Below are 23,549 nucleotides of genomic sequence, written 5' to 3' on the forward strand. Positions count from 1 at the left end.
ACAAATCCCTTTTGCCTTCTGGTTCCAATTACCTATCACATGACCTATCCATCCATCCTTATATCTATCCATTCATGCTCCTTCATTGCCTTGAGGCCCAGTCCTGCTATATTCTCTTCTCCCCGCCAAAAGAAGACATATGCAGCGCGTGATTAACTCCTTAGCACAGAGTTTCCACTGTTTTTCCCCTCATGAAAGGCGCTCTTGTCCCCCCATCCTTAAGGAGCCAAATGAACAGATCCCTGGTTCCCTCGGGCTCTTTGAAGAGCCGCTGTGACCGAGTGACTCTGGAGAACTCCTGCCCCATTCCTGGGACTCTGCAGCCCAGTAGCCCAGATTCACAGGAAAGGGTCAGATATCAATCAGCATTCAAATAACTCTGTTTGAAGAATACAATAAGAGATTCATGTGGTTTATTACCCAATACATCCTTTTTCACCATATTATTGTTGTACTTGATTGTACACTGGAATAAGACATTTGGAGAAGATGCCAAGAAAAGGCCATGCCCCCATGAGAACAAATGGGGTGTTAGTGAATACGTATATGATGACTGTCATGTAAAGCGATTAAATAAGGATGGATTTTTAAGTTCTTGTTTGACTAGAGCTACATGTATTGCTTTTTTATTCCAAAGAAGTAAATGAAGAAATAACAATTCAATGACCGTACACGAATGTAAATCAATGTTGCTAAAAACAAAACCACAAAAGTCAAAATATACCTTACAGTTGGTGATGTTTTTGCAGCTTTTTCAGGCCCTTCTTTACAAAAATGCACTGTACACCTATAAAAACAGGCACGGGCCAGTCAGATAAACATTGCCACTTCATAATTACACAATGTTATGGTTTTAAGTATATGCATTCGTTTCAACAGTGGTATCAGAGTAGTATTGTACAATCCTTTCTGTATGAGTTAATCTTATCTTATCTTATGGGAGGCAATAATAACAACTGGAGGGAACAAGGAGGTTACAGATATCCGGTGCAGCTATTAATGCCATATAATTACACTCTGCGTCATGCAGTTAAGTGTTACACAAACAATAACATCAACAGAGAACAATTACAAAGCCAATGTAAACTTTACAAGATGGAAAGTACTCATACCGTAGGTTTGCTTCAGAGCTCAAAATAAGCAACATACCAAAAAAAAGCAAATACAACATGAAAGCCAGTTCATTGACACCAAGGAAAAGAAAAGAACTTAAAAAGGTCATATAAGCACAGCTTACAAAGATAATGAAAAGTACACTATGTATACAAGTAGAAAATGTTGGAAAAATAACCAAAGAAATACGTTGTACCTTGATAAAAAAAGACACTTTTTCATATTAGCTGTAAATGTGAAATATTCTTCAGCCCAAAACATACCAATGGCACATTAATATACATTCATACATATCATGCATTGTTCATAGCTCTTGTTTTGAATGCTACTTTCAAAATAGCTATTCACCAATAACTTTAGTAAAAAGCTTTTTCCTCTTTAAACTGAATAAGTCCAGTTTAAGTGTCCCACCTCACCACCTTTTTGGTTTACTTGTTAGGATCAACACTCAAAATAAAAGTTGGCAACAACATTAAGGCAAACATGGCTTCTTTTGCTTAAACTGATCCACAGTTGAGGCACATTGTAACACCCAAGGCACGGTACCATTTAGCCTTACAGTCTTACCGTAAAACAAATGAAAGTAAACACCATTTTACTTCAGCATGAGTCTACTAGCTTAAGATAATATGTTCCTTAAGGGACAAAACATCCCTGACAAGATTTTTTCCACACAATACCTCAATGGCATAAAACAATTCATGAGAAATGGAAGTAGCTCATTTAAGTCAAAAATATTGACCTAGTTTCTCGACTAAACTGAAAGAGCAGATAAAGACACATTGCAGTCTCCTTCTGTAGTCCGATCTGTAGAGAATACTAGTAATGGTCATTGCTACTTTTTACGGACATTAAAACACTCTATCATCTTTTGTATCTGGTTTAAAGAGGGGATATTGTCCTGCAGTATATTTTCTTGAATAGAGCATAGGGAAACTATAGATGTTGCCAAGAAAGTGAGTGAGTTTAAAGTGATTTATGAGCATGACATATAGGATAGCTTGGGATTTCATTTTTGGTTTAGTGGTTTAGCTGACTGTATAAAACGTACAGTAAGAGCACATTCTGGTGATTTGGTGTTAGCCGAAGTATGAAAGAGGTTTAAAACAGCCCTTTTGCAGAAAGATCAAAGAGCTTGTTTGGGTTTCAACAAACCATGTGTGACAGAGTTGGACAAATAGAGAGCTTAGTCTTTAAATACAGAAATGCAACATTTCTGTAGGGAAGAGCCTTGAGACCAATGCTGAAGCTCAGTGAAGAAGTTAAGGTGACTTACAAGCACATGGACAATTAAGTCTTAAATGTAGCATAACCTTTGTGCTTTGAGGTGTGAGATATAGTTGTTTAAAGAAAAGCATTCCTTGTAACATGGTATATAAACCTGAAATCTGCTCTAATAGAAACTTAAAAAGGTGCTTTCTTTGCCAATCAATTTCTCCAACAAAACACACTGAAATTGTAAAAGTGTGCCTAGACAAACAAAATTAAGTGGGTGGCTTCAGGTATTGAACGGTAGTTATGCATGTTGGTCCAGGAACAAAACAAACACAAACAAATTAACTTGCAATCCTCAGAGGATCTAATTTCCTTGTTATTTTTTAGTACCCTTAGTACCTTTGGAGAGCGTACATAAAAATTAGCCATCTTTCTGACACCTGCATAGCAAATTACAGTTATGCAACCTCAAAAGCAATCCATATATAAATATAGTGGTGGACATACTGCAGAGGAATAGAGATGAATGAACTATGGATTATGTCTGTGCACCATTGTTCTCACAGTTGTGTCTGGCTTCGCCACAGGTTGTGGTGTAAGATTGAGACATAGTCGTTACAAAACATAGAATTCTTGAAATGAAATACAATGGTGTATAGACATCATTATAATAGAAACTCACCTATACGACTCAAATATGCGCTCAATTTAAATGCATTTCTCACTCTTGACTGGTCATGGAGTCACAGCACACTCACACTAAATCTGTTAAAATTCCTTGATTTAAAAAAAACTCTGTAATTCACCTTTCAACAAATGCATTTTAGTCTCTTTGAAATCCATCACAAACATTGGTCATTTGTCATTAAAATCACTTATTTCACTACTTGTGGTGGCATAATGGCTGTCTTTTGCTGGGGTGTTTTACTTTCCGATGTATCCAACGTGCCCTCCTTGCCTTTCTTCCTGGGTGGCTTTTTTATGGGAGTCTTCTTTGGTGTAGGATCCAATATCTGGTCCCCTGGCCTTGAGCCGTTTAAGTCCTGCTTCTCCGGGCTCTTGGCTTCAGGGGTCCCAAGGTCGGTGGCAATGGGTGCCACCATCTTCTGGAGGCTGCTCGAAGTGGGCAACAGGGGCTTGGTGGAGCCCGGCTGGCTAAATCCACTAGAGGGGGTCCTCTTGGCTTTTTGTGGAGGTGTTGGCTTCTCACGATTTCCCTTGGGTGTGGAAAGACCATTGGTCTTTGTCAGACCTGTCCCCTCATTCCTGTTGATGCTTTGGGTTTTCTCCTTGAGCTGAGCAGCCAGGAGTGTGGCAGCCTGAGAGTTCATATGATGGTGAATCACTTTGGGGCTCTTAGGTGGCTCCTTGGGGGTCTCCTTTGGACTGTCAGCACTCTTTTTCTCAGATGAGGAGCTGTGGAAGTTACTAATCTTCTTGAGGGCATTCTGAACCACACCATTTATGTGCTCCATGTGACTGGGACTGCTGTTCTCGTCCCCAGACTTCTTACCTCGCAGAGGTTTGTGTTTGCTGGGGGAGCCATTGGCGTCTGCCTCCTTCCCCTCTTGTTTCTTCTGTTGCTCACGGCTCCTCTCCTTCATTTTTTGCCGCTCCTCGCTCTTGGCTGAACCATCGCTGGAGCTTCTATTTTTCTCCTTTGGCACCGCAAGTGCCTTCATACCCCCATGCCCTTGTTGCTCTGGCTGGAGAGACCCTGTAGTATTTCCGTGTATCCACGATACTTTAGGCTTAGTAGATGGGTCTGGTGGCCGTGGTTTGGGCTTGCCAGGTGAAGGTGGTGGCTTTCCATTGCGCTTTGCCTCTGGTGTAGGAGTGCCATCCCCATCCTTGCCGCTGCCATCATCCTCCTTGGACTGCTTGGAGAGGCGGGCGATGCGAGCGTAGAGGTTTGCAGTAGTGGACTCAGAGCCACTGGTGGAGCCGTCACTGTCAGAGGACTTCAGCAGGGGCTGCTCACTGCCTTCTGGTTTTGTGACACTGGTGTCTTTCAAGGAGGTATACTCCCCTGCATCATCCTCATTGGGGACAGCTTCTGGTTTCTCTGCTGCTGGGCTGGGGCTGCGCTTCTCTTTGCTTTCGTTTACGGATTCTGTGGATCATTGGAAGATCAACAGGCATTAGTCAAAATTAGCAATCCAATATTCAAAATTAAAGTACATTTGAACTTCTTTTTAAAACAATACAAATGACTTTTGAAAGAGATCAGATTATTTAAATGTTCATTCACATTATACATTATATGGTATGACAACTGGCTTATGAAAGCTTATCTTTGCCAATGCTGGACAACTTTTCTCATTTGAATCAAGGGTCTAATGATAAAGGATGTCATATATGCTATACTTTGAGGCAAACATGTTACTTTGAGCCATGTAAATAATTTTGGCAATACAGGACAATCAATCAAAAATGAGGCATTGAAAACAGAATACACATCTTGTAAATCTGAAACTTGTTAACAATGTACTTTATCTGTGACCTTCACAAAAAGCAGCAATTCATCGTTGGAGAATTTTCTTTTCTTCCCACCAGAAAAGCATGAACACACGTAATTTAAAGATATCTGTACCACTTAATTTGCTCATTTGTATACACATACTTGAGACTGGAGTGGCTACAATGCAACAGATTGTATTGGGCATCTCTAATTCAAAACGCTTTTGGGATGTTTGCAGCAATTATTTTGTGCTCGAGGCTTTTAACTCAAAATCAAGTGTTTCAAAACCCTTGAACCATTTATTAAAAGAATGAGAACTAAACAAAGGTAGTAAGAGAGCACTGAAAACCTATTAATCACTAAGCACACTGAAAAGTCCCCCAAAACACAACCTAACTCATACGGTCAGACTTCTAGAATAGTAACTGATGGAATGGGTGTTTTCCATCAAACTTCAAGGAGTTAGTCACTGTTTGGATGTATGCCATGTGCTGACTTGGCCGTTCCATTTCATGTTTATACTTTCCTCGTCTCGACGCAAAACCTGGGCCTAGATGGCATATGATAAAGCAACTATCTCCCCAATGAGATTTACAGAAGTGGGTGAGTCACTAAACGGTCACACTGGGGATCTTGACTTCTTTAGAAACCTGTGTCTATCAGCGTGTGTATGTGTAAAGTCTCCTACCCATCAAAGACAAATTAGGGATTTATGTGTGTCATTCAAGATTACTAAACTGTTTATTTATTCTAACGATGACTCACCTTCATGGGGCACACAGTAAACTGGCCCCTCGTCTCCGCTCTCAAAGGAAGAGAAAGACTCCTGGGACGACCAGGAGGAGGGGGAGGGCTGCTCGGCCACTGAGGGGGGCTCGATGAAGCTGCAGTTGAAGGTGTTCTCTGGGTCGTGGTGGGCTACTGAGAACAGAAAACAAACGCAGAAGCCAAAAGGTCAGCCAGAAGGTATTGTACCGTGTTACAAGAACAACAGTCTGTTCTCACTCTCTCGCACAACTGCTACAGAGAGTATTGTAGAAAGTGTTGTCTACGGAAAAACTGTTTTTCTATTGGCTTTAGTTTTGAATTGGAGTTAACAAAGGCTTCACCATTATGGGTTTTGGAAGCAAGTGTAGATATTTTTGCAATCTGTTTAGTATTTTTACATTTTGTTGTCAAAAGCTAAAGTGCTTTAAGTGTTATTCTCAGCAGGTTAAAAAGGCAAACAAGAAACAGCATTCTGACCATCGTATGAGACTACTGGCATAGTTTTTGGTGGGTCTGCAGCTCCTTAATGACCCAAACAATTGAGTCATTCATTTATGATAACTGCATTATTTAGGAGTAAGTGAGCTATTAGATGCATTGTAATTTAATGACACAGAAGTTAGAATAAAGCAAAAACAAAACGCTTAAAAAGATACCATTTTCTAGGGATTGTTCAGCAATTTGAAAAATACAAATCTTTCTCTGAGAGTGGGATGAAAATAGTGATACTACTCTCATTGAATTAATCACGAAGCTAATAAGTACAGTACATGCCTCGCTTAGGTTAGCATAAAAAAGAGGAGAAACAAGTAGTCTGGACACTGCTAGCCTGTACACAATAAATGTAATCCCAAAATCTGAACTATTCCTTTAACATGTATGGAGTGATAATTTAGAATCTGTAACTACAACAACAACAACTGATAAAGTATTGACCCTTAAACTGTAGTGATGATGATGTCATGCTATCCCTTATTCTGTTTTTTTCTAGTCTTAGTTGTTGAACAAATTCTTTCATCATCTTCCACAGAATCCATTACCCAATCTCTCTCTCTCTCTGTCTCTCAGTTTCCATAGATACTGCAGCATTCTGCTGACCCTTCAGTCTCAGGACAGCTGTGGTGTCTGAGGTATACTTGCGTGAGTTTTGGCTTGAACTTTAATGGGCGTTAACTCGACATGACCGACCACATCAGATGCGCATGTTTACATGCCCGATGACACATGGGTCCATCCAGTTGTTTAGACCTCAGATAAACCCTAGGTGGAAGAAATCCCCTAACTGTACCAGGACCCTGGCCAGGAAACAAATCCTAGCTCCTTAGCATTGGTTGATTGACTGCAGTCTTGTTTAAAGTACTTGAAAGCAATACTTGATAAAAAAGTACAATTATCTTACAAGAAAATGACTTTGGTACAAGTTAAAGTCACCTTTAAGAATATAACTTGAGTAGAAGTCTTATAGTATCTGATATTTATTGTACTTAAGTATCAAAAGTAATTTTCTGATATTTAATGTACTTAATTTTTCGAAGTAAAAGTAAAGAAAAACGTTGATTATTCTTTATTGTGGGTTCCGCATAGTAAAGTTTAACATTCAGGGTGTTTACACCTTCTTAAACATTAAATTCAAAGTCTGACAAAATAGAAAAAACCTTTTTAAAAAACCTTTTTTGTGAGGAAGAATTGTTCACTAAAACGTACAAAGTCATTTATTGCAAGTAACGAGTAACGAAGACGCTTGGGGGGAATGTAGTGAAGTAAAAGTATACATTTCATTTAGGAGAAGTAGTGGAGTAAAAGTGAAAGTTTCCAGAAATGTAAATAATGAAGTAAAGTACAGATATGTAACAACTCTACTTGAGTACAGTAACAAAGTATTTGTACTTTGTTACATTAAATTGATTGATTAACTAGCTAAAAAAGGGATCTGCTGCCTTTTTGCCGACTTGGTGACTTATAGAGGCCCTATTAGAGGAAAAACTGCATTTATTTTTCATTTGTAATATTAGAGTTTGAGAACATATTTCACACATATTTGTTTACATTCTCACTGCGTCGCTCCTTGTTGGTTTTTGATATAGAAGACAATCTTGATCCTAATAACATTCTAATTCATATAACTTTAGCAGATGGTCTGTTTAGAGGTTCCTCTCACAATAATGTGTAGACTGAACATGTCTGGTTTAGTTTTCATTAAAAAACTGGTCTGATGTTTATTCTCTTGCTTCCTGTGTCCATCCGCTTTCCTCACATGCCTCATGACTTTCTGTTGTTCAACATGTTTGCAACCAGATTTAGTCATGGTCAAGTCAAGTGTTATCTAGTTTTCCAAATTATAGTTATTATAGTTTTAATGTAAGTAACTACCTCATATCTGTTTAGAGGCTAGCTGAATCTTTAATGATACATTCATCTATAAACATTGATCAGTTAAATCATTTTTTACATTTATCCAAAACAAGTCATCTAAACGTCTGAACTCCATGTATGAGTTTGGTCGGCTGATGTCTTTGTGTTACTTGTAGGGTGGATAATGTCAACACAGGTGCAACATGATGTGTGTAAAAAGGTGGAAAAAAAGACCAAAAATAACAAGTGTTACTATGTTGAGGGGACTTCCATCTGAGGGCATCCATTTATGTGATTATTTAAAGATATCATGTTTACTAGAATAATGCCACCCTGCAATCTCTATATGTGTAGTTAATACTTTTGTTGTTACAAAAATGACTCCAATGTTTTTAATGGCGTTACTATTCTGAGTGGATAGACTGAAACAAAATCAGCTATGTGTGGATGTGGTAGAGTAATAATAATATGATGTATACAGAACCCAGCAACAATATTTTACAGAGGTGTGGATGACTAATAATAGTTTGCCTAAAGTCAACAAGAAGAATACATGAATGAATAAGACAGGGTATGTGCTCTGTCTTCTGAGCTTGTGCAGGGTCTTTACTGTGTAGCGGCAGGCAGATTGGCAGACTATGAGGGATTTAGGAATGTAGAGCAGCTAACCTATGCAAAGACTTCAGTTAAGTTAGTCAACATGCTAACACATGGGTATTTTGCAACATTATCTGGATGCAGTGATGAACAACTGCTGCCCTTGAAAGCTGCTCCCTCTAGACTGTGGGTCTGGTGGGGAAGATTGTTCTACAGACTGGACGCCACTGTGATCCCTGCCTACATGGAGGCCAACGCACAACAGGGCATTATTGACACATCCCAGCTGCAGAGCTCCGCCACCACAGTTGCTCAGTGGGGGGATGTGTTAAGAGACCTGAGACAGAGGTAGTCTAAAGGCTAGAGAGCTTGGCTGGGACAAGAAGGTTGGTAGTTCAAATGCCTGGTCCACAGCTGTGGAAATGTGGGCATAGAACAAGGATTACTAGCCAATAATAACAAGAAACAAGGCTTCAGCCTGAAATAGCCTGTGTCAGGTTTACAGGATTGCCTGCAGAGTCTAAAACAAATACAGTACACTGAGTGACATCCAACATGGCCAACTCAGAGGTTTTAAATCAATTAGTGATCACTTGTATCTACAAATATTGCTAAAACTCAAGCTGACGTTTTCTTCTTTGTTCCATCTTAATTCATGCCCTCAAGAACAAATTTATGGTGTGAGAAAGTTTTCTTTTGGTACGTCACACTAGCATGAATGTGAAGTTGAGTGTTGTTGCAAACACATTTACAATCCCAGCCAACTTTCCCATGATAAATAAAGAAAGGTGGAGCTGCTCTCAGCCCTTACCCGTGGGGAAGCATTTGCACACAGAGGATGCAAGGAATGCCGGACAGACGTGAATCTGTTGGGCGTGGAGTAAATATGCCTAGAATGGAATGCCAAACTACAAGCAAATAGCCTTACTTTTGCCAAGAGGTGAATAGGTGTCAGTGTGTTCGTGTAGCTATTTCTCTGAGGCTAACCAAGCTAATAGAGGTTGTTGTCTTCCTTCCCTACTTCCTCCTGTTCCTTTTTCATTTGGTCTTGCCACATCTGTTGCCACTGACCCTGGTGTGGATAAATCACAGTTCTGACACGGGCTGGGGTAAATTTGACCACTTCCTGTTTCCAGCCCCATTGGGCCCCTCTGGAATGTGTGTGTGTGTGCAGGACTGTGTAGCCCCAGTCAGAGTTTGAGTTTCTAAATGTTGGCAGACCACGCTTCTGTGGGCAGGCCAACAGAAAGCAGAGTAGCACACATTTGGATAGGACAAACCAGAAAGGACACGAGAGATGCATACTCTCTGTAATAGATTTGACTGGGTATTGTGGTCTGTTCTTAAATTGAATTGGTACATCTTAGCCTTATCTGTTTTCAACCTTGTAGGCTCTTGACATTAAAAGCCTAAAAAATTGATCTTTTTCCCTTTACTTACAGTGTAAAAACATCCCGGTATCTTTATGATTTGTAAAAATGTGAAAAATACCTGTTGCTTAAAAAGGCATTTGGCTAAGAAGATGTTGCTTTTTACATGCCTCTGGCACATTGCTTCACATGGTCAAGCTATTCACAAACATCCGTATTAATGTTCCCAATTTGGTGACAAAGGCATCTCTGTCCCAGTGTTGTATTTTGACCGAGGCATAATAGAGACAGATTCTAGCTTAAAAAATCAGCTGGATAACTGAGGAGGCACATGCTGCTCAGACATGGACAAGAAACCAGGTCATCAACTCCTTCCACAGCACGCTGAGTTCAGTAGAACCTTTTTAAAGAATCAAATTACAGTGCTTCATAATTATGCTTAAGCTGAGGCAAAGTTAAGAAACTGCTGTGCAACACTGAACCCCACCCACCCCCAACCAATCGATCATTTGATCAAGAAATAGAAAAAGATTCCCATTACACTTTCCCCAGAGCCCACTTCCATTGCTTGTTTTGATAGACCAACAGTCCAAAGATTCACAATGACAAACAGGCAAATGCAGCAACTGTGACAAGCTGCAGCCAGGGAATGTTTGGTCTTTTTTTCTTGATAAATGACTTTTAACACTAAACCGATTATGAACATTGTTGTACATTAACTTTCTGTCAGTCGACTTGTACAAAAATTGACTAATTGCTTTAGCACTACTGCAAATGTCACCCCTATATTTGGTCAATGTTATGTGCCACATATTATTAATCTTTTACTTCAACTAATACAACTGTTTGCACAATTAATACAAATGGGCTCCTATAAAGGTCTGTACAGTAAGGAGAATATGTCCATGTCTTGAAAATTGGAAATTCCATCTATTGTGAAATGCAGAAAAATATTGCTATTATGATATATTGAAATACTGCAGTACTTGATAAAACATCCGCTGCATCTGCATGTGTTATCATAAGGAAGAACAATCATTTGTACAGTGATGTAACATAGCTTATGGGGGAAGACAGGGGAACAACATGACAACTATCTCTTTGTACAGACACTCAAATCTTTAAAGAAATTCAGACAACTAGATAAATGGGTATTTTAAAACTGTTTATCTTTTTTTAAAACCCTGAACAAAAACAGCCGTGTTCAACTGTGTGTGGCAGGGTTTAAAAGATCATCATATCTCCTCTGTCTACCATAAAAAAAAGACTGGGGTCACAGACAGATCTGTCACAGACCACGAGACCTCCACATGGAGCAGCAGAGCTGCAGCATCCACCCAAACAGAGAGGCCTTTGATAGCGTGTCACTCACCACCACCCGGGCCCCCCTACAACCACTGGCCTTCTTTTAATAACACAGCCTCCTCCTCAGTCCAAGAAAAAAAAAATCTTGGGGAAAAAGATGATGGAAACGAGTAAAGAAAACGGGAAGAAAAAAAAGGCCCAGTTTAGGGCTGTAATAATATGAACACATGGCATTTGAGGGTGCCAAAAATAACAAGGGGCTCTAAAACCAGTGCATTCCTTTCAAATGAAACCCCATACTCGCCTGGCAGCCATCATACACTTTTCAACCCTATTCATCAACTAAGAGGAAGATTGAGGTAGCCCTGAAGGTACAGTAAAATGCTTACTCTGAATGCCATGCACGGTTATCATTGTCCATGCTGTGTTAAGCTAAAGATGTATAAAAGCACTGATCACGAGTGAAACCACAGTTTTCATATTATTTGACAGCTCCATATCAAAATCTGAATATCATTACATTAATGACCTGTGCTAATTATGCATCGGCTATTCATGATGCTATGAGTGATGCGGCTTTAGCAAAATGTGTTGTACGAGCAGCGGAGACAATGATTACATAAAACACAGCAGCTTCTGGCAGCACTGCGGTGGGATATGAGAAAGAGTTTTGGGGCTTACCGACTACTTTGGGCAGTTTCTGTCGCCTCAGTGGAATACGGGGAAGTTTAGTGCTGATGCGGCTGAATCGTCCACACAGGATCCGTTTGGCTTTTTTGCTGTTGGTAGAGTTGTCTTGGTTAGGATTGAAAAGGGATGACGCCATGGAAATCCAAATGAATCATTCAAGAGAGGCATATTAAACCTGGCCCCATGCCTCTTTTGAGGGCTCAGGGGCTGCTCACATTGCAAATCGCACTGTAATAATATTAATATATGAAAGTACTTAAAATACAATTTAAATGCATTTATTCATTTAACAACCTGGTACCTGTGAGAGAGAGTAGAAATACAATATTTATTTCTATTTTCATAACCGGGGCCAAGCCTCCTACTAGGAACTCAAGCCCAATCGTGGACCATAGAGGTGAAGACACCTATCTGTCACTCACTTGTGGTCGTCTTTGTGTCGACACAGGCAGCAGCAGCACAGCAGCGAGAGCAGGACAATCAGTAAAAAGGAGACCAGGGTTCCAGCCGCGATCACACCCATCCGCTGGTTGGGCTCTGAAAGAAGAGATGCAGGGAATTCTGGGTGTGCCACATTGGCGCAGCAAAACTGAATGCCAGTTTCAACAAAACTCTCTCTCTGTCATCAGTAACAATAGAGACCTTAGTCCATAGCAAATTATTAGGATTTACTGTACACTTGAAAGTATATGACTTGAGTAGTAGGTTTACCTAACTGTCTATAATCTTTGATAATTTGATGGTTAGCTTTGTTGAAAAACAATTGATTTTCCAAAGCTGTTTGACATGAAGCATCTCTGAGGAATACTGCAAAAAGCTGAAATTCCCTACAAATAATTCACTATTAATCTTGTGTCCCTCAAGACAAGGAACCACTTACGCATTAATTGCTGATTTCCTGCAAGCAACTTCCTGTCCTCACCTGCTTTTTACTAAACGTCACCAAAACTCATCTATGATTTATTATCACCGCTCCCTCCTCAAGTGGGATACACCCCAAATAAAATAAGTGCTGTATTGCATAAGCATGGACAGCTTTGGCGCTTGCAAGGACAGATGACACCAAAAGAGAAGCAAACCATCAGTTAAGGGGTAAGTAGCTGCGGCCCTCAGGAGTTTACACTGTCACATAAGGCTGAGATGGATTGCTGGGTAGTCTGGGCGTGGCATGTTGTCATTTCCTCTGTGCTCACAGATGGATAAAGAATGAAAAATGGTTTTGGTGGGGGGTAAGGTAAAAGTGACAAGGTCTTATGATATCACAGGCCAACAACAGTTGCCGCCCATCACATCCGTTTGCCAAAATCCCTGCTAACTTTGTGTCCCAAACAACGATATTCTTCCTGCCTGCCTGCCTGCAATCCTCTTTTTCCTCTACTCTCTGTCTCCCTTCTAAGTTCTCTTTTTTCTCTCATATCTTCCTTTTTATTTTCTCTCTCTCTCTCTCTCTCTCTCTGGCTAAACAGGAACAGAGCCAACAAACACAGCCATAAAAAGGACACCGGTCTGGGTCTGGAAACGATATCAAGGCCTCGCTATGTTAACTCACCCACTACACAAACTGACCTGAATAGATGTGTTTGTTGGTACTCAGTGTGTACAGCCAACTATTAGACATTTAATACACAGGCAGCACTGGCATCTGGCTCTTTGAACAAACAGTTCAGAAGGTTATAGTTCTTTGTGTATGTGCAGTTCAAGTAAAAAAATAGCTGTTATTAATCTAGAAAAAGTACACTATTTAGAAAAACGCTAGTTTTTTGACTACTGCTGTTTACAGAAACCCATTTTAAACCATAACTACAAAGCATATGGTTGCTCTTAAAAAAAAAGATTTTCTTACGGAGATAGCAGGCACCAGACACAGGATCACAGTTCTTGTCATTGCAAGAGCAGGTTTGGTTGCAATTCACTCCGTACTGGCCAGGTGTACAACTCATATTGCAGCTTGGGTACAGACAAAAACAACATCTGTTTAATGTTCATTCCAAGTGACATATGCATGAAATAGGACACAGAAAAAGAGAAAGTGCATAAATGGGAGCAGTGTTTTGTTTCAGGCAAAATCCTCTGTGATGGAAGTTAGTAGGAGTTTTAACTCTTCTATTTAAAAAGTGTTCCTCATCAGTATCTATAAAAAAATATGCTTCCAAACACATGTTCACTCATTCATATATAAGATATATAAGTGTATGTGAGAAAACCATCAACCACTTAAGCATGAACATGACTCTTTTTTGGGTATGAAGTGTCTTATGACTTACTAGGTGCCATAAAATCCCGGGTCACATAAGCACTCTCCAGTGACAACATGACAAATGCCGTTAAAACAGTGACTGCAGTTGTTCTCACAATTCTCGCCATATGTGCCGTTGGGGCAGCGCACCTCGCACCTAACACACACAAAAGGAATGCCATGATTAAAGTCATTTCAAGCTTAGCAGTATAAGTCAAACACATTATCACAGTGTGGAACAACATATACCGTATTTTTTTAACAGATGTACATTACATTTAACATGTTTTCTTCTTCTTATTTTACACCTTTCTAAATAGTACTGTGCGTGTTATGTTGTCTTACCTGTCCCCAATCCAGCCAGGGTTACAGTGAGAGCATTTGCCATGAATGGGGTCGCAGTGGTGGCCGTCTTTACAGCTGGGACACACGTCCTGGCAATTTTCGCCAAAGAAGCCTTTGGAGCAGAGCTGATCACACCGAGTTCCATTCCAGCCTCTGTCACAGGTGATGCAGCGTCCCTCTGTCACCTTACAGGGCTGCTGGCCCTTGCAGTGTCCACACCTATGGATGAAAACATGAAAAAAAGAATTTGCATTTTGTCTTGTTTGCACAAAAACTCCTCCATCTCATCTAATTGTAGTAAAACAGTTTAAGGACCTGAAACCTATAATAATCTGTATTTGTATGTTTTAAATTGTTGCTTTAGGGATCATTTAAAGAGGCAGATACACAACAGTAAACTCTCACCATGTTCTATTCAGTTTATAGCAACTGTATTGTGTGACCATGTCACAGTGCATGGAAGGTAAAGCACTTAACAGGAATTGCTTTTACATGTTGGCTGATGATAATGGTATAATGTGAATACCAACTCCCAAATCTCACTTTATTATTGCTCCATTAAGTAACGCGGTCAGATATTTTAAGGGTTATCAGCTGCAGCCTATATCAAATCTTATTTCCCAATAAAACCACAAAACCGCACCATAATATGGATCAGACAAGGGAACTGAACATTAGGCATCTGTAAAACTGCATATTCCTGTGTTTTTTATATGGTACATCTGCTCTCTGCCAATATTTTTCCCCACCTGTTTCTGCAGTTTTGACCATAGAACCCGGCAGGACATGGTTCCCGGCAAAACTTCCCACGGTACCCTGGTGTGCAGGTACATGAGCCGTCTGCCTGATTGCACTTGCCGTGGATGCACTGGCAGTAACGGTCACACCGTGGGCCCCATAGCCTCTCCCGGCACAGGCAGCGTCCAGTGAACTGTTCGCACGGTGAATTGTTACAGTTACACTGGATTGCACAGTTCCTCCCGGTCCAACCAGGGTTGCACATGCATCGCCCTGTCGTTGCATCGCAGATGGAGTTGATGCTGCAGTAGCAGTTGTTGTTGCACTGGGGACCCCAGACGCCAGGGTGGCATGTGCATTTGCCCGTCTCTTGGTCGCACTTGCCCTTTTGGCATAAGCAAGCATTCTCGCAGTTCGGTCCCCAACGATTGTGGTTGCAGGTACACTCCCCGGTCAAGTCATCACACTGGCCGTTGGGGTAACAATTACATTTCCCTTTGCAGTCAGGGCCCCAGAACTGGGCAGGGCACTCTGTTAAAAGACAGTGCGGTAATCAAGAAATGGGCAAATTTCTTCTGACTTGTCAAATGTTCTTCAACAAGACTAAGAGTCTTTACAGCCATGCTAGTGGCTCTTTGAGGCTGCACAGCAGTGCTTTGTGCTAAACGCCAGCATGGCAACATAATCACAACAGCTGATGTTTTGCAGATACAATGTTTACAGTGCTCACTGTCTTTGTTTAGCATGTCAGCTAACATCTGCTAACTCTATGCAATTTATCTAATAATTATGAACAAAGAGGTGGACCTGCAGATAGAACAATGCTGTCCATAAGTAGCATGGCTAAAAAAAAACAAAGTGCCATCATTTGAAATCATGCTGTTGTTTTAGAGTTTAAATGAGAGCTAAAACTTGGTATTGAACAAGTGCAATATTTCTATTTGACCTTTAAAAACCCATAGACGAGAAGAAAAAGGCATACATGATGATAAAAAATATATAAGCAATCCCTTACTAGTGTCACAGCTAGCTCCAAAGTATCCATGACGACAGCGACATTCATTCGGCCTGACACACACCTCATTTTCGTTGCAGGTGAAGTTGCCTTCACAGAGAGCTTGGGTGAACAAGAACAGGCCGTATTATTCAACTGCCTTGAACAATGAGCTATATGACATGTACTGATAAATGATCTCTATTTGGTACATACGTGTCAGGCATTCATCCCCTAGCTGCCCCCATCCACTGCAGCACGCAAGTCCTGATGATCTGGAAAAGAAGTTTTGAGATAGCGAAAGGAGGGATAAATGACAAAGAACTGAGCTTAAATACAGTGAAACAAAGACATAACAAAGCAGCAGCATCCACTTCAGACGTATGCTTCTTTGATCTTTGTTCTTATTGATGTGGCTGATGCCATATTCTGCAAACGTATGCAGGACATTGACAACCATGTTCTAAGCACAGGCTTAGAACATGGTTGTATAATTCTCTGAATGTGGGTCATTCCCATATACAGTACTGTACGTACACTCAAAAGCCCTTAACCTCTGAATCTGTAGTTTATCAGTTGCTTTAGGTTTCCTAAGCCTTTGGGGAAATGTGAATATTCAGACACCATATTTTGCAGCCAAGTTTTAGGCCTGTCAGGAAAGTGCGGATGTGTCTCCTCTTCCTCCTAAGCCTGTGACCTCTGCGGGGCCCCCTGCAACACGTCAGCTTCCCCTAAAGTGTTTGAAGATGGCAGTTTACTTTCAATCAATGAGCAGGGAGCCACGTTGATTTTGTTGCTGCCAAAATAGTCGCATGGTCGAGATCACAGGTCGCCGATCTGTATGCTAACACTTAATAGAAGGAAGATGATTTCTTAATAAACCTTTTGCCATTTTATGTATATTAATATGGCACTGGAATTGACTTTTTGGCTTTATGCTGCTCTAAATTTTGAGGAATTGTTGACCTATCTATCTATATCAGCACTGAAAAGAAAGATTGCATTCACAGTTGTGTAGAATCAATTAGGTGTTTAGGAGCATAGCTGCACCCGTATTTCAGAAAGAATGCATCAACTAGCTTTGCTTAGAAATCCTCTAGATGCTCTTTAACTGATTCAAAAACCCATTTTTCTGCATCAGTGCCAAAAGATTTGCATTCAAGTCAGAAAAAAATAAAAACATAGAACAAAATAAGAAAAACAAGTGAGTGGTGAGTTTCCTACAATGAATGTTGAATACTGGAAGGAGGGCAAAATGTTAAACTTGTAGAGAAGTAAATGTGAGTGCTGTATATATCACACTAAAAACTTCACAAAGCACTAAAATAGGCTGTGGTTTGTTGCCCATGAAGCAAAGAACAATCAATGAGATGACAGCACAACTTAAACTTTTGAAGATCAGCTGTTGATTACTTCACATTTCATTGTGACTGCACGGAAATCTGCAGCATGTGGCTTTTTAGATAAGCTATTTACAGTTTTGCTCCAACAACTTTGACTGCTTATGATACAAGAAACAAAAGCTACTAAGCACATGATTTCTTATCACAGATCTTTGATGATAGATCAGAGAATGATCCCTGGACTATAGCCTATTTGCTGTTTCTCTGCTACAGTTTCAAAATTCATAGATAGTTTGGATGGTGTAGTCTGCAATTGTGGACCTGGGTTTGGTTTTTCTTCTACACTTAACAGGCTCAGCTATAATCTTAGGGGTCATCAAGGAATGATTTTTGGATAGCTTTTCTTTTGAGAAGGAGCCGTCTAGATCTTTGTATTCCAAGAATAGTAGTCTATTACTTTTCAAATAATTGATTTGTATTCTTACAATAACAATTGTCAACCAAGATGTGTTCCTTTAAACATTGTATTAACTTATTATTTTTTCTCTAAAAGTGCCTTATCAACCACAATGTGTTCGGAGCCACGCATCCTGTGAAGGTAATCACGAGCGCCCCCTAAAGAGCAACGAAAACACTGTTCCAGATGTACACATCTGTTTAGCTGCTTTTTTCAATGGACTCCTCCTCCTTCTATCCAGCGGACTGCGAACACGTTATATGTAGAAAATAATGGGAAATAATCTATTCAGGGTAAATACTAACTATTGATATAAAAGTAAAATAATCGTTTAGAGAATAAAGTCGGTGGTGGAGTTCAGATACAGGCTAGCGACTTTTCTAATTTAGTGAGAACCGTTATTCGTGCATAAGGCCAACATTAAGTTATGGATTTATTGTGCTGTATTGAACACCCAATTATTCTCCAAGCAAATAAAAAAAGACTTGAGGAACGTGATGATTCCACATGTTTTAGTTCAATTAAAACTCTGACTGGACTGTTTTGAAGACAGTCACTTATAATTACCGAAAGCTGAAGGGAGAATGAGGCAAACTATGTCACAAGCTGATACATTAACAACCAGTGGGAACATAAACCACAGGCTACATATTGTAACCTGTGTTCTTCTGCACTGTGTCTTACCCGGGTGCTTTGCATACATTCCTGCCTTTTGGGTTGAGTTCGTGGCTGAAACTGGAGCAAAAGAAGAGACAAACCACCGCAACAACAGCAAAAGAGTTCTTCACTTCCATTGTACAAGCAGCAGCATCCTTCTAGACGCCGTTTTCACACCGCATTTCCCTTCTCCAAAACAGGATTGACTCTTTTTCACTGTTTTTGTTAAACCCTCCGATTTGTTTAACGCATATAATCCATAGGTATCTGCTTGGTAGATATCAAATCCTTGTCCAAAAAGGTGCTTTTAAAACTCTCGCAACCACCTACGCCATCGAGAATCTCAGCAGCAAAAAAAGTGACCATGCGACAGCAATCCCAACCGAACAGAACAAAGTCATAAAACCCAAACTTGCAAATCACAGTAGGCTATTCTCGACTAACGCTGTTCTCCCGCAGTGCGCCCTTAATTCCATCAACATTTCTCAAATAGGCCATCATGCAAAAGCTCGTGGGTCCAGAGTCATAATAAAATTAAAACTTTTTCTCCCCCAACGTAATGTCCTCAGCGCGCGTCGAAACGTGTAGATGTGTTGATAGCCTTGCAAAAAAAAATGAAGGCGAATTAGGTGCCTTTGGCGTTTTCCTCTCTGAGGACAAAGCGATTATAACTTTTGTCCTCTCTTGCGCTCTCAGTAGTGGTAGGAGGGAAATTCCTGATTTGTTACTCTATCTTTGGCTGTACGTGTGTGCCATGCGTGCGCCACCAAATCTACACAGGCCTGTGTGCAACAGGGTCTGCTTTAATCGCCTAGGTTACAACAATGGTGTGGCCCATTTCGTCATTATAACAAACAAAAGTTAATGTGTGCGATTAGGACAAAAAAAGGCATTGCTTTTTAATAATGAAAATTGCCACTAATATCATTATTATCATTCATAGTTGCGCATTTGAAGCATCTTTCAATCGTCCGATTTAAAATGACACATTGTAGAAATGGTTTGTATTTGCAGTAGGATAAGCTCCTTAGAAAACACTAATTAAGGTAGTTTTTTTAATTGACGCATGGGGAAAGTGCGTGTTCCTTTGTGTGTGGGGGTGGAGGGGGCGGCAGTGTAACAACTCCGTTAGACAATAGCTCCCCCATCTGTTAACACCAACGAATTGATTATGGCATGTGGCCCCTCCTATAATAAATAAAACAAGTGCAAGGTACCATTGAAAGCGAAGCCATTATTACATCATTACATCAGATGCATTGTAACATGCAGTCCACCTTTCTCCATGAATGGTTACACAATGCATGTGCCCTAGTGGGTCTCTTTTTTTCTCACAAGAGCACATCACATTGTGGATTACCAAGGTCAGGTCAGGACCAAAATAAAGTTGTACTCTACAAAATGTTATGACATGTTTGTAATTTAGTTCTACTGACATGACCCCTTATCCATGTCAACAAGACCCATGCCAAAATTCCAAAAAACAGAAAAGGGCTATGACTTCAAATAGTTTGACAGGTCTTTTGTAAATGGCTAAACCTTAGACAACTACTAACTTATAATGAATAATGCTTTCTGGTATGTTTTGATTGTAATTCACATGGTCAATTATGTTTTTAAGTTGTGTAATTCATGTAGGCCTGGATAAACCTGGGGTGAATTGTTGGTCCTACAATTAGGCTACAGCATGACATTATTTGTCTTCCGAATTACACTGAAAGATAAAGTACACAGTTTTATACAAAATGCCCCATTTGTAAAATACATCATTATGTTATATAATACAGCGTAGTTTATAGAACTAAGACCAACTTCTGCACTAATACAGTTTGTTATGGGTAGCTTAGATTGTACAGTATTCAGTCTATATTCTCATAGTAATGCTAACCTACAAGTTAATTTATTAGGCTATTTACGTCACGGTATCAAACTAATATGAAGCTGTTTATTATTAAACTGATACACAGTCTATGGCTAATGGATGCCTAATCTCGTTTTTTTGTGTGATTTGCACTGGTGTAGCCATGGATGTGGCAATGTAGGCCTACACTGCAATTTCCCATCACCCGACATCCATCCAATTATAAGCCTACCTTAAGCCTAAAACTGAGCCATGGGAAAGCTGAGCAACGTGATGCGTGTTTATAATGTAGACACGGAAAAGTTTCTAACGAGGAGTAGACCTACTTATAATTAACCACCGCTGCAATCTACGGAAACTGAGAAGAGGACAAACTGGCGTGCTTTACCTACGCAGGGGTATGATGTAAACAACTCTTGCGTCACATGCGTTCCACCAACCAAGTAATGCTAGTGACTGCTTGTCTTCCTATCTTTTCACACTGTAGCGCGTGCAATTGGCCTCACATGGGTATATGGTCTGCGTAACATCACCGCTCCGCTGACATCTCCCTCCTCCACGGTGATGTTTCATGTAAAAACCGTGCCAGCCCTGAAACGGGCAGGGGCGGACATTCCCTTTAAGCGATTACTCTCCAGCCGAAGACTCCAATCCTCGACCTCTGCGACCCAGACGGAGCCTCAGGACGACGGTTTTCAACATGACTCTGTCAAGACGGAGTTTCCCGGACAGCCGAGGAGAAGAGGAGACGGAACCACCAGCACCACCGCTGCTGCTAATGAGGTCTCCGTAGACTTTGACCAGGCACAGGGGGCTTACAAGAGCAAAGACTCATTAGAGCTTCTCAGAAGTTTGGTGGTTTTCAAACTTTGCTCCTATGACTTCCTGGTTGATAAGAATAAAGAGGTAACGTTAAGCAGACGCTATAGCTTACCTTGCAACCCTGCCTTGTAATGATGAATGTTGTTTAGGTGACTTAATGACTACAATATAAAGGTTAGCATTTACTTTACTACGTTACTACTAACGTTTAGGCGGGAAAAAGTAGTCCCCCATCAAAACAGGTGTGAGTACAAAAGGCACGAGACGCCAACGTTTTATAGTGGTGGGCACATTTAAGTACTTAAACCTGGCTTCTTTCATATGCAAAGAGGTTAAACTCTTTTCACATAGGCCCCGCCTATTTGTGAGAGTTTTGGTGATAAGCAAACGCTATAATACTGTAATGTTCCCAAAAGGCCTGTTCAAGTTAAAACCAAACATGGCTGGATGTCCTATTTGAACCTATAGACCTATCTCTGCCCCTTATGCTTATAACCCCCAGGCTTAGGCTATAACCCCCCCTTCTTAAATTACAACCTGTTTTTCCAAGCATGCAACCTCTCCTTGCTAGCTGTAGGCTAGGCTGAATGTCAGATACCCATCTGGTCATGTCAATACAGAGTAAACGAATATGCCACAAGACACACTTCACACACTTTCACAAGACACACTTTCCTTTCAAACAAGGCTTTTTTTTCCAGCGCATGTTTTGATGCATAGTGGTATAGTGCCTTAATAGACTCACTGCAAGTGTATTCCTTTCACACTCATATCTTCATTGAAATCAACAGAAAGCTTGGCTCTGGTTATAAAAGCAAGTTACACCAAATGTGAAACAGTAATATAATCTGGTGTAACTCTTGATTTTCAGTGAACCTGCAATGTTTCATACTTCTTCCCTGTTTTAGTATTTCATACAGTTATTAGCTTGAGGGTAAGACCATAATTTGATTTCTTTTGTTTGTGAAAGATCAACATGCTACTTTTCTAGTCAGTCAGGTAAACATTTAGCCTTCAAAACCCGCCTACAGCCTGTCTTTTCTTGGATAGTATGATTCACATAAAATATGATAAATTACATGTAGAATAAATTATAGGCACATTATACAGTATGCCTGCTGTTATGTACCCTGTCCTCTCCCTTCCTGCTCAGATAATGGATATAGGTAAGAAGATCCTGGGCCAGAAAGCCTTCGACCAGTTCATGAAAATGACGTTTTATGGCCAGTTTGTTGCCGGTGAGGACCACATGGCTATCCGGCCGCTGATCCAGAAGAATCAGGCCTTCGGTGTCGGCTCTGTCCTGGACTACAGCGTGGAGGAAGACATCAGCCAAGAGGAGGCTCAGCAGAAAGAGATGGAGTATGAAAGTTGCAGTATTAACACACATTTCAGTAGATAGTGCATACAAAAATATGATTTTGTTTGTAGTCAGTTATGGATCAATAATGGTCATATAACATGTCCTGTTTTAATTCTCCAAAGTAAACTGACATCTACACAGAGCATGTTACCTCACAGAGTATTTTCCACTTGATGTTAAAAATAGGTGTATTTTAGTATGCCTCACAACCAGGAAGTAAACACACTTTACAGCATGATTTGCTGGCTCAGACATTGCCCCTCGTTCTGGATTGGCTGGCTGAAGAGAATTTCTCACTCATTAGGAATTCTGTCACATGGTTAGTAGCACAAGGCTGTGGCTATTTGATCTGTGAAGTAACTTAGATGACATTGCAGACCATATGTAAGAAGTCCCTCTGGGAAGGGACAGCAGCAATGTTACTTAAGTTGTAGCTCTGGGCATTCATGCATTATGAGTAATTAGGACATCTCGTAGTCCAAAATAAAATGCAGACTTTTTGGCCCATTTAGGAATTGCTTTAACATCAAATCAATAATGAATGTATAATATTTGATGCTTGTTTCATTGAAGGAAACAAGACAAACACAATTGTTAGATTTGCTTAGCATGAACAAAATACTCAAACATGACTAAACTTTTTTAAGAATTAGCTTCTTTTTGTTTTTTTAAACATCTACAAAGATCAGGCATAGTAAATAGGACTGTAAGTTTGTAGCATGTTTAAGTATCCAGTTTTTAAGTCTGTTGACGTAGAATGACAGCTAACTGTAATGTCAGCTTGTGCCAGACAGCGTTTTCTTCATTGTTTTATTGTGTTATCACATTCTAAGGGCAGGGTGGCCGCGGGTCCTTAAAAAGT

General features: G+C 40.3%; 2 protein-coding genes across 5 annotated transcripts in view; one reads left to right on the plus strand and one right to left on the minus strand.

Moving 5' to 3' along the window:
• Window positions 1-398: 398 nt before the first annotated feature.
• On the minus strand, window positions 399-19,376 carry scarf2 (scavenger receptor class F, member 2). Its single transcript, XM_032515918.1, has 11 exons — window positions 18,669-19,376; window positions 16,401-16,459; window positions 16,206-16,307; window positions 15,202-15,721; window positions 14,453-14,671; window positions 14,136-14,264; window positions 13,715-13,818; window positions 12,294-12,408; window positions 11,863-11,960; window positions 5,555-5,710; window positions 399-4,441 (listed from the first exon to the last, which is right to left on the minus strand). The coding sequence occupies exons 1-11, from the start codon at window positions 18,776-18,778 to the stop codon at window positions 3,204-3,206; spliced, it is 2,850 nt and encodes a 949-aa protein (XP_032371809.1). The 5' UTR covers window positions 18,779-19,376; the 3' UTR covers window positions 399-3,203.
• Window positions 19,377-20,852: 1,476 nt separating this feature from the next.
• prodhb (proline dehydrogenase (oxidase) 1b) overlaps window positions 20,853-23,549 on the plus strand; it is a 25,581-nt gene continuing 22,884 nt past the window's right edge. The window contains exons 1-2 of one of the 4 annotated variants that reach the window (XM_032515921.1): window positions 20,853-21,408; window positions 22,478-22,686. In XM_032515921.1, coding sequence (XP_032371812.1) covers window positions 21,067-21,408; window positions 22,478-22,686 — 551 coding nt within the window. In that variant the 5' untranslated portion in view covers window positions 20,853-21,066. The remainder of the gene's footprint in view (window positions 21,409-22,477; window positions 22,687-23,549) is intronic. The other 3 variants (XM_032515922.1, XM_032515923.1, XM_032515919.1) reach the window with 3 other exon arrangements.

Source organism: Etheostoma spectabile, chromosome 5, assembly GCF_008692095.1.
Source record: "Etheostoma spectabile isolate EspeVRDwgs_2016 chromosome 5, UIUC_Espe_1.0, whole genome shotgun sequence".
Lineage (NCBI taxonomy): Eukaryota > Metazoa > Chordata > Actinopteri > Perciformes > Percidae > Etheostoma > Etheostoma spectabile.

Coding starts and splice junctions, on each gene's coding strand:
- scarf2 (XM_032515918.1), bottom strand. CDS start 18,778: ATGGAAGTGAAGAACTCTTTTGCTGTTGTTGCGGTGGTTTGTCTCTTC. Junction 16,460..18,668: donor AATGTATGCAAAGCACCCGG/GTAAGACACAGT, acceptor CTTCTTTTCCAG/ATCATCAGGACTTGCGTGCT. Junction 4,442..5,554: donor TTACTGTGTGCCCCATGAAG/GTGAGTCATCGT, acceptor AATGATCCACAG/AATCCGTAAACGAAAGCAAA.